Below are 10851 nucleotides of genomic sequence, written 5' to 3'. Positions count from 1 at the left end.
GGGCTTGTCTAAATGCGTGGCAGTTTTAAGAGATGGAGCCAGTAACAGTGTGTATTTGTATACACAGAATACATTCATGAAGTTGGGTTGAGATGGCAGACTTGAAGAACAGTGGCAGTGAGGTTATCTCCCTTTTTTTCCCCCAAGAGTCACGTGTACAAAACATAAAAACAGGTTGCGTTCACAAGACATCACAACATTCTGAACTGTCTATTTATGGGTTCAGTTTTCTATTTATAGGCACCATTTTGGGGACTTTTGACCAGAAAATATCTAGCTTTGCATTAGTAATTCTTTTCTATGGCAACGATCCTGTTTCATAAATCTGAAGCCCAGAGATGAGGTTGTGGGAGGGTCAGAATTCTCTGATTGTAATAGTCAAAACGCAGATGTTTTGACCTGGTTTTGGTCTCTGTGATAAAAGGGTCAATCCACAAAAGGAGTTTTTCCACTAGTATCAAAAAGTGGCACCAATATTCAAATGTCATGAACGCAACCTTAAATGAAACATTAATTTAAGCCGCACGAATTGAAACATTAACAACCAACATAAACTTCTATTGTAAAAATGGAAACCATCTCCTGCACAGGACGGCCCTGTTCATACACACGCCACACGGCCCTTTCTATTTCTATAACATCATTTATTATTAATAAATAAACTTTTGATTGTTCAGTCAACTGTCTGCGATTCTGGTGTTTTTTAAACCATTATTTGACTCACTGACTCTGGAGCTTAGGCACAGAATGTGCAAAGCTCCAACCCACACTCAAATACGAATACATCTTCAAAACCAAATCTCTTCTGCAAAAGATATTTTATAATAAAAATAAATAAAATCTTTAACATGTTTACAAAAATGTATACTTTTTTATACCTGTTTTTAAAGGTCTATTATGTAACTTTTTTGGTGGAGGGTCGACCGCTTTGTCCAAGATACACCCACGGAGTCAAGCATGACACCAAGTCACAGGTCAGATCTGTGGAGAGGCGACCCCACTCATAGTAAATATCCATATTTTTCAAAGAATTCATGAGAAATAAAAACAAGTGTAACAGATATAGGTTTATGCCATACTGTAGAACATTCCAGACAAGTCAATAACCTCTCAATGGAGACAAGCAGGAGCAGACTCCACCAGAAAAGTTACATAGTGCGCCTTTAAAATATTCAGATTCTTTTAGGCTCTGGTAGTTACCGCTCTAGTCTATTCACTCCAGTATAATTTGATCTCATTTGAGCGTGGTCTGTTATTTTAAAGCTTCAATGAACATTTGTCTGCAAAGAGTAGTTGAATGTCACAGAAATGCTTGGCTAAACCTTGACGACAGCATTAGCTCACATTCACAGAACACGGTGCGTTCTTGTTTGACGGTGTCTACAGTGACTGGCAGTGTTCGGAGTGACAGTGCATTGAGTGCTTGGCAGTTTAGGCTTCAGTGTAAGCTTAAAGGCTAGTGCATCATGTAAAAGGGGCTATATCTAAAACAGTGGTTCCCAAACTGTGGTACGTGAGCCCTGTCTGGTGGTACGCAAGGTCCTCTACAGAGCCAATTTAATCCACATTTTTGTCCTTCTTTTGGAAGCTTGTTGGTTACTTTTTCTGTAGCTATGGTATTTTAGATCTGGAATAATAGTATTACAAAACTGGTAGTGTACAAACCTCTTCTGGTTAAAGTACAGTTTGTTGCTGTAGGGAAATTTGCCCAAATAGCTTGGCTTGGTCAGGACTACCTTGAGTTTGTCCTCCCTTGGTAAAATTCTTGGTTATATTTCCCGAAGCGATGTTGTAGTCATATTTCAGACCTGGTTTAGATCTGGTGGTACTCGAGTCCCTTCTGGTCCTTCTACAGCCCCTCTACAGTTCAAACACTTCACTTAGAGACAATTTTATCCACTTCTTTGTCCTTTTTTGGGTAAGTACTTGGCTAGATTCTCAGTAGCTATGTTTTAGTCATAATTTAGAGCTGTGATAGTCATATTACAGAACTGGATTAGTCCTAGTTTAGACCAGACCTGGTTTAGATCTCCATGCATGGTCCTCTACAGCTCAAATATTTGGTTAATTTAACCTCAATTTTATCCACAGTTTTACCTCCTTTGGGTAAGTACTTGGCTAGATTTTCTATAGCTATGTTATAGTCATAATCTAAACATGAAATAGTCATATTTTAGACCTGATTTAGCCCTAGTTTAGACCAGTTATAGACCTGGTTTAGACCTGCATGCATAGTCCTCTACAGCTCAAATACTTGGTTAATTTAGACCCAATTTCATCTACAGTTTTACCTCCTTTGAGTAAGTACTTGGCTAGATTTTCTGTAGCTATGTTATAGTCATAATCTAAACCTGGAAGAGTCATATTATAGACCTGGTTTAAGCCTAGTTTAGACCAGTTATAGAGCTGGTTTAGAGCTGGTGGTACTCGAGCCCCGTCTGGTGGTCCTCTACAGCTCAAATACTTGCTGAAGTATGGGTAAATGGTTAAGTACTTGGCTATATTTTCTACAGCTATGTTATAGTCATAATTTAGAGCTGTGATAGTTCTATTTTTAGACCAGATTTTCATATTTTTGCTTAATTTTAGTCCCATTTTCATTCTCCTTAAGGTGAGTTAGTTGGTAAATATTTTGTAGTTCTAATTCATATTCAGACATGGTTTAGTATTTGAGCCTTTGGTACTTGAGCCCCTTCTGGTGATACGCTAAGAATCTACACATCAAATATTTGCTTATTTATTAGAACCAATTTTATCCACTACTTTGTCCTCTTTTGGGTAATATCTTCTGTAGCTATGTTGTAGTATATTTCATATCTGGTTTAGTTCTAGTTTAGACCTGGAATAGTCCTCTTATAGACCTGGTTCTGGTAGTATGCACAGCCATCAACAGCTCAAATAATTGGTTAATTTAAAATGTATCCACTTCTTTGTCCTACTTTATCTTTTCTATAGCTATCTTATAGTCAACATCTAATAGTCATATTTTAGACCTGGATTAGCCCTAGTTTAGACCAGTTATAGACCTGGTTTAGATCTGCATGCATGGTCCTCTACAGCTCAAATCCTTGGTTAATTTAAGCTCAATTTTATCTACAGTTTTACCTCCTTTGAGTAAGTACTTGGCTAGATTTTCTGTAGCTATGTTATAGTCATAATCTAAACCTGGAAGAGTCATATTATAGACCTGGATTAGCCCTAGTTTAGACCAGTTATAGACCTGGATTCGAGCTGGTGGTACTCGAGCCCTGTCTGGTGGTCCTCTACAGCTCAAATACTTGCTGAAATATGGGTAAATGGGTAAGTACTTGGCTAGATTTTTTGCAGCTATGTTATAGTCATAATTTAGACCTGGAATAGTCTTATTACAGAACTGGTTTAGCCCTAGTTTAGACCAGTTAAAGACCTGGTTTAGATCCGGTGGTACTCAGAAAGCCGCAGCCTCGCATACGTGGTACTTGGTTTGAGAGCCACTGATCTAACACATTGTATAACTCTTTAGTGCATGCAGTGCGTGTATGATTGCCGTGTGTGCGTGTGTTGTGCAAGCCACTAGCATTGTTAAGCGGTCACATTGGACGGACCTTCTGTTAAAGGGATGTTCGTTAACACATAATTTTGCATTCACTTATAAAATACATCATCAGGATAAAAAGTCATGGTCATTCTTTCCCCGTGAAAGAAAGGAGAGGTTGTGAGAGAGGGAAGAGAGAGAGAGAGCAATAGAAAGAGTAAAGGCCTTTTCAGTAATATGAGCAGATCCATTTGGAGTTCATATAATTATTCCCTTTTTGCTCCTCCTTTCTTGTCCTCTGGCTATTCCTCTGGCTGACATGCTGCCTCCCCCTCACACCTTTTAGTCGCAGTTTCATCTCCATTTTTCTCCATGGAAATCGACTCAAAATCCCTCACTTGTGTCCCATCTTTCATATAGCCCCTCTGTCCTTGTCCTATTCATTTTGCCCCCTCCTCTGCCCTTTTTGCCTGGAAGCGTGATATCACAGGACCACCTCTCGTATTACTCTAGTGCTGTCTTTTTTTTTTTTTTTGTCCGAGGAGATGGGACAAAGCGTGGTCCCTGCTCGCTCTCCACATATGTGTCCCACTCAGCAGCTGGTTGTGCATGTGTTTTGAGTCTGACTGGCCTCTAGGCTGCCTTCGGGGCTCATTGGCGGGGGCGAGAGGGGGGATTCGAGTGCTAAAGTGGGCACTGGGGCGGGTGCTTGTGCTGGCGAGGTAACCTGGATCGGAGAGGCCGAAGACGGGACGTGAGTTAAAGGAGACGCGGGAGACAGAGGGACCACCGCGCCCACGATACCCGCATCGCTCCCCCCGCCCGGGCCGCTCCGGTGGTCCCTGGAGTCCCGTTCGCGGAGGAGGTGCACCAGGGCGGCGTGTTGGGCACTGAGGGTGGCGGAGAGGTGGGCGGGGAGGGCGTTGAATCCGGCGGTCAGCTGCTCCACGCGCTGCTCCAGAGACAACATCTGCCGCTCCAGGTCCTCACTGCGGTCGTTCAGTTCGGACATGAGTTCGTACATCACACTCTGCATCTGTGACAAGAGGGACACGGGAGTCAGCATTTTTAAAGATGTACTGCGTAACTTTTCTGGTGGAGGGTATGCCCAGACATGCATAGACACGCCATCCTGTATCTATGCCTATTGCTGCACCACAATTACTTGGCACGCCCATGTTACCTGAAGTTATAAATTATCCAACACTCCATCACATAAAAACGACAAAAATGATGAAGCTAGTTCCCACACACAGGTATTACACAATCTATTTATTTTAGCATTTGTATAATTTATCCGATCTCAACAATAGGGACGCTCCAATCAGCCTAAATTGTCTAAATACAATTATTAAAAATGAGAAGATCAGTGTTTGGATGAGACTGGAAATGGAAATCGCAAAAATTTTAAAACTGACATTTGATTGAGAGCCAAAAAAATGCTTTTTCGGGACGTCCCTACTGAAAAAAAATCAACAAAAGAGGTATAGAAGTGTAGTTTCCTGGCTAGACAAAACCACATGCTTTGACTATACTAATTTGACAAAGACGTATGGGTCTGGAAACATATCCTGTCTCCTGAGAATCAATCAATCAGAGAAACGCAGGAGAAACTCTGTTCGTGTCAAAACAAACATGGCAGCTTATGAGTAAAAAAAAGGAAAACTGTTATTTCTCTCAGGTAAAAGCGGTGCTGGTGTTTTCAGTACTTTCCAGATTGCAAATGTAATCGTGTGTTTGATATAATAGTTTTCTTGTAGCCGTTTAACTCTTAGCCGCACTTTGACCATTCCTTACCTACATCAATAACCCCCGCGCCTCATTTTACACCACCTGTAGACTCCGTAAATCGTCTCCCCTACCCATAAATGAACCGTACACAGTTGGCTACCGTGGTGATTCACACGGGAAGAATGGGAAAATGAAGGAAAAGGGGGAAAAGGAGGGGTTGAGGTTAGGTAGGTGGCAGTACAAGAGGGCATAGCATGAGTATGATGGAAGGTGACTAAGACGTAGCGGCCGGAGGGGGGTCTCTTTGCGGACGTCCTAACAACACGGAACGCACGGCTCGCACGTCCCGACCTCCGTAACCATGGTGAACGCACAAGTGGGCAATTCAGAGCCAGAGTCATTGAGAAGAGATAATAACACTACGAAAATGTTTGTTGCTTAGGGCATCGCTGACTGAAAAGACAAAAGACACTGTGTTTTTTTTGTCCCGCTCTCAAATACGAAAAACATATGTGCTCCCATTCTCACTAGAACGCCCACACATGTCCACAGAAAAGCATGATTCTTCCCCACCCTTTACTCCCTCTCTTTCTCTCTCCTCTTTTATTACACCTCTCTCCCTCCTCCCTGTTCTGTGTCTCCTCTCATTCTCTCTGTTAGGTCCGTTGCTTCAGTGTTTGTGATGGATAAATAAATGTAGGCCTAAAGTCGAAGTCTCTCTCTCTTTTACTCCCCCTCCTGTTCTCTCTCTCTCTTTTCATGTTCCCTTTCTCTTCTCTCCTCTTTCTTTTATCGTCTCATTCGCTTTACTCACAATTTTTCTAACTCCAACTCCACATACCTCTCTCTTTCTCCGCTCTCTCCTTTCATTTTCCCTTTCCTCTACTCTCTCTCCTCTTCCTTACACCTTTCTCTTTTTCTCTCCTCTTTCACCTCTGATTCTCTCTTTCTCACACCCCTCTCCTCCTTCCTTAATCTCCCTTAATCTCTCCTGCCCCTCTCTTCTCTCTAACCTGCTCTCTCCTCTCTCTCACTTCCTACTCTTCTTTCTCTACTCTCTTTGTTTTGATTTCATCACCTCTCCTCCACCTCTCTCCTCTTATTCTCTCTCCTCCCTCTCTTCCCTGCATCTCTCTGTCCCTCCCTCTCTATTTGTCTTTCTCCATTCTCTCTCCTCTCTTTCTCTTTGTTCTTTCTCTCTCTGTCTCCCTCTCTCCTCCCCCCTCTCTCTCCTCTATCTCTACCTCTTCCAGTCTCTCTCTCTTCTCCCTCCTCTCTTTCTCTTTGTCCACCCCCCTTTCTCCTCTATCTCTACCTCCTCCAGTCTCTCTCTCTTCTCCCTCCTCTCTTTCTCTTTGTCCATCCTCTCTCTGTCTTCCCCCCTCCCCTCTTTCTACCTCCTCCAGTCACTCTCTCTTCTCCCTCCTCTCTTTCTCCCCCCTCTCCCCCCTCTCTCCACTCTCTCTACCTCCTCCAGTCTCTCTCTCTTCTCCCTCCTCTCTTTCTCTTTGTCCACCCTCTCTCCTCCCCCTCTCTCTCCTCTATCTCTACCTCCTACAGTGTCTGTCTCTCTTCTCCCTCCTCTCTTTCTCTTTGTCCACCCTCTCTCCTCCCCCCTCTCTCTACCTCCTCCAGTGTCTTTCTCTCTCTTTCCCTCTTCTGTATTTCTCCTCTCCTCCATCTCCATCTCCCTACTGTCCCCCCATTGCTCTCTCTGTCTCTCTCTCTGTCCATCTCCCTCCCTCCCTCTCTCCATCTCTCACAGTCATCCCTGTTTTATCACTTCTTCCCGTTGCTAGGAGACACAATGCCGGACGGCTAAACGTAGCTAAACAAGCACAACTGGGCAGTGGACCAAGGGCACGTCCCATCTGGTCAGTACATATCGATGACAGGTGATGGTGTGACTCTTTACCTTTGACAGATCCACCAGTGTGTTGGCTTGATCGCTGAGTTTGCGCTGCTCCATTTTCACGCTGCGTAGTCTGCGTTTAGAGAGACACACATGAGAGACACAGAGAAATAGAAAAAATAAAGTGACCGGTCCAGGGAGCTAATCCCCCCGGGTCTAAAACAGCGCTGTGTGTGGAGAGGTCACCTTGTCTCGCTCTACCTGCAAGGCAAAAATTATAACCTATTTATATACATCAAAAGAATTGGAAATGTTTCTAGATCAGGGGTCGGCGACCTTTAACACCCAGAGAGCCCGACCTGGTTTACACAGAGAAGAAAACACTGGGACAAATACTTCTTCACATTTAAAATGAAGATCACACTGTATATACTGTTTTTTTTTTTTACCTTTACGCTTTGTATAAACAACTATAGTGTGTTGCTTATGAAATCCATGAAGCGCTACAGAGAAAATTATATTATATTTATGTAATAAGCACATTTTGAACATTTTGAACTTTTAAAAAATAATTACAAAAAAAAAAACCAAAAAAAAAAACAACAACAAGTTGAAGGTCTCTTTCAAATGAATTAAAAAGTTGAACTTAAATTATCCCTGTAGAAAACAAAAAGTTCCGTGAGCGTCATCCTTTTATTGCTTTTGGACTCGGAGCTTGTAGCGGAGCCTAAATGCACAGTGTTTTGATGGTGAGTGCGACGCTTATTTTGAGTGATGAAAAATTATGAAATATAATTAGAGTTTAATCACAATAATCTTCCAATTTAGAACTACAATAAAAAAAGAAATGACACAAATAAAATATACTTCAATTAAATACTATTACTATTTTTCCAAGCCACACAGAGCCACAGTATAAGGATGAAAGAGCCACATGTGGCTCTGGAGCTGCGGGTTGCCAACCTCTGATCTAGATTTAAGTAGTTTTGTTTAGTTTACAGCAAGTTTTGTCTGGTCGATTAAGGAATAACTTATAATAAACATTATTTGTGACACTAGCTCAGCTGGTAGAGCGTTTCTCCACTGGCAGGTCGGCAGATCAAATCCTGCTCTTACCATAAACATTGGTTGAGTGGTCAGATCCACAGGTTGGTGGTGCGATTGACAGTATCCACAGATGAATGCTGTCAATGTGTCCTTGGGCAAGACACACTTGGTGTATGAATGTGTGTGTGAATGTGTGTGTGAATGTGTGTGTGAATGTGAGTGGTTCCTTGATGTAAAGCGATGGATAGCTCTGTATAAAATGTGATCTAAAATGTAATTTTGCTGATAATTAAATACTATTATTTCAAAGGATTACGTCTGTGCTGTCAGAGTTATAGACCTCATTCTGATCATGTATTTGGTTTGTAGTTAATATTCCATCTGTCTTTTTAATGTTATACTACTGGGACCCATATAAAATGTGGACAGTGAAATTAAGTTTAACATTGAAACTTAGTGCATTGCACTAAGTAATTGCATTGAAATGTTTTATGTTCCACAGTGTAATATTAAACTCATCTATCTCCATAGAGACAAGAAGGGGACCCCACCAGGACAGGTTACAGGTCAGATCTGTGCAGAAACTACCCTTTTCAAGTTACTTTTGAGCAACACATGCAACTGAATAAATGAAAGATAGATATATGTTTAATGCCATACTGTGCAACATACCAGGTAAAGCAGTCATTTCTCCATACAGGTGACTGAACTTCCACCAGAAAAGTTACATAGTGCAGCTTTAGGCTTGTTAGTGTAGTATGAAATACTTTGGATAGAAGCACTGACTGTTTACTGCCCCATGCATCCCAGACTTGTCCCAAACGTGGAATTTTGTGTTGCACACCAGGCATCTCGAAAGCCACAATCCTCTGATACAGATCTAATTTTAAAACATCTATAATGCATGAACACACGCTGGCAGGGCAAAGAGCTGAATTTTATAAATAAACCTCCTCTCAATACATTCGACAATATGCTAATGATTGACCTTTTCCTCATTGTGATAGCTCCCACTTCCTGTTCCTGTTTTTGAAGAAAAGGCCCTGAATGTGTCTGGATGCCACAATTAAAAGAGTACGGAGCCTTCTAAGTCCGGCTTAAGTCCATGCATTATTCAAATGTTTTTAATCTTACCGTGACCTGTTCGAGATCAAAGCGACAAACGAAATTCAAGCACCACCAATTTTGAAAAGGTATAAAACTTTGCTAAAGCTTTCTGACATTAGCTGCAAAATAATACTAACATTACGAATTCAGTGCTAAGATATTGTGTATAATCAGCTACAAGATAATACAAGTATATTTGTTAATGATAAGAATAAACTTTGAGTGTTATCTTTCTATATTTCTGCACTTTACCGTTTTCAATTAACTTTTAGCGCTATATGTGAACCTCAACCATGACATTTACCATGAGTTTTAGCAGAATATGTTGTGTAATTCAGGTCTTTTATTAATTTAGATCTTTTAATATAGATCAACAACATGATTTAAAGGTCAGATATGGGTTAAAATAGGTTAAGGTTATGCAATAAGTAACTATGGTAACTTTTCCGGTATAGAGTCTACCATGAGTTTCTCTCCTTGGTGTTGTTATTGCGTTGCCTGGAATGTTGCACAGTACGGCATTTAAATTTTATATCATATATTTATTAAATTACGGGTCTGTTTAATGCAATACTGAGGAAAATTCGAGGCAAAGAAATAACATCTCTATGTAGACTCCAAGCAGACAGTGGACAGAAAAGTTACATAGTGCACCTTTAAAGACCCTGTACCTGTTTTTTACATGTATTTGAGCAAAATTTGTCTTGCCCCTGAACAGATTTATTGTATAAGCATCTCAAGGTCAAAATATGTTCGCTGTGCACTGTCTGTATCTGATTTTAAAGTGTTTTACAGTCCGATAATCAGGACGTTCACTGTTAGCATGCTATTTGTTGTTAGCTTTACTCACTCTGGTGTCTGAAAGCTGTGAAAAGCACTTAATAACTGAATAATTATGATGCTCGGAATGACTTTGGACCACTGCAAACAATTTAAAACAAGCTACGATCATAAAAAAATCATGTACTGTTCCTTTAAGGTTAGGATCAGAATACAGAAAATGAATGTAAGTCAATGTAAGATAATGATAAGACACGGAAAGCCGACATGCGCGCTCTTGTGTGTGGAGATCAGACGATTATGCACATTGATCTGAGCCGTGGGTTGACAGGAAGCAGATTTCTAAGGTTTCATTATGATGGACTCACTGGTGGATGGCCTGCAGGAACTTGCGCTGATGCTTTCGGACTCTGGAGTGGTCGATCTTCTTCATCAGTTTGGTGTGTTTGTAGATGAGCCACGTCTCCCTCAGCACGTTGGCCGCTGCGTTTTTTATCTACAGCGAAGAAGACACAAAGAAAACACGGTTAGCAACAAGTAGCCCATAGCAACAAGCAAGCAACAGGTTAACGCGACCCTGACATCGCCACTGGGAAAACAAAGATTAAAGTTAAAACGCTCGGATTAAGGGCGTTATCTGGAGTCAGGAGATTTCGATGACTTATACTTTAATCACGACATTTGATTTCAACTGCCAATAAAGGTTTTTGTTTGATATTTGAAGTTTAAAAGGTAAAGGTAATATATCTTTATTTACACCTTCATACAAAACAACCACTTGACGTGTTTTATGAAGAGAAAAATAAACACAAGAAGATGA

The 10851-nt window shown here is 41.1% G+C and overlaps 1 protein-coding gene across 2 annotated transcripts in view; it reads right to left on the bottom strand.

Moving 5' to 3' along the window:
* Positions 1-3320: 3320 nt before the first annotated feature.
* kcnn3 (potassium intermediate/small conductance calcium-activated channel, subfamily N, member 3) overlaps positions 3321-10851 on the bottom strand; it is a 98914-nt gene continuing 91383 nt past the window's right edge. The window contains exons 8-10 of one of the 2 annotated variants that reach the window (XM_033981754.2): positions 10400-10527; positions 7161-7230; positions 3321-4550 (exon numbers count right to left, since the gene is read on the bottom strand). In XM_033981754.2, the coding sequence (XP_033837645.1) occupies positions 4107-4550; positions 7161-7230; positions 10400-10527 (642 nt within the window). In that variant the 3' untranslated portion in view covers positions 3321-4106. The remainder of the gene's footprint in view (positions 4551-7160; positions 7231-10399; positions 10528-10851) is intronic. The other variant, XM_055228051.1, reaches the window with a different exon arrangement.

Source organism: Periophthalmus magnuspinnatus, chromosome 16 (genome assembly GCF_009829125.3).
Source record: "Periophthalmus magnuspinnatus isolate fPerMag1 chromosome 16, fPerMag1.2.pri, whole genome shotgun sequence".
In the NCBI taxonomy this organism is placed as follows: domain Eukaryota; kingdom Metazoa; phylum Chordata; class Actinopteri; order Gobiiformes; family Gobiidae; genus Periophthalmus; species Periophthalmus magnuspinnatus.
This window is presented reverse-complemented; position numbering and strand designations above follow the sequence as displayed.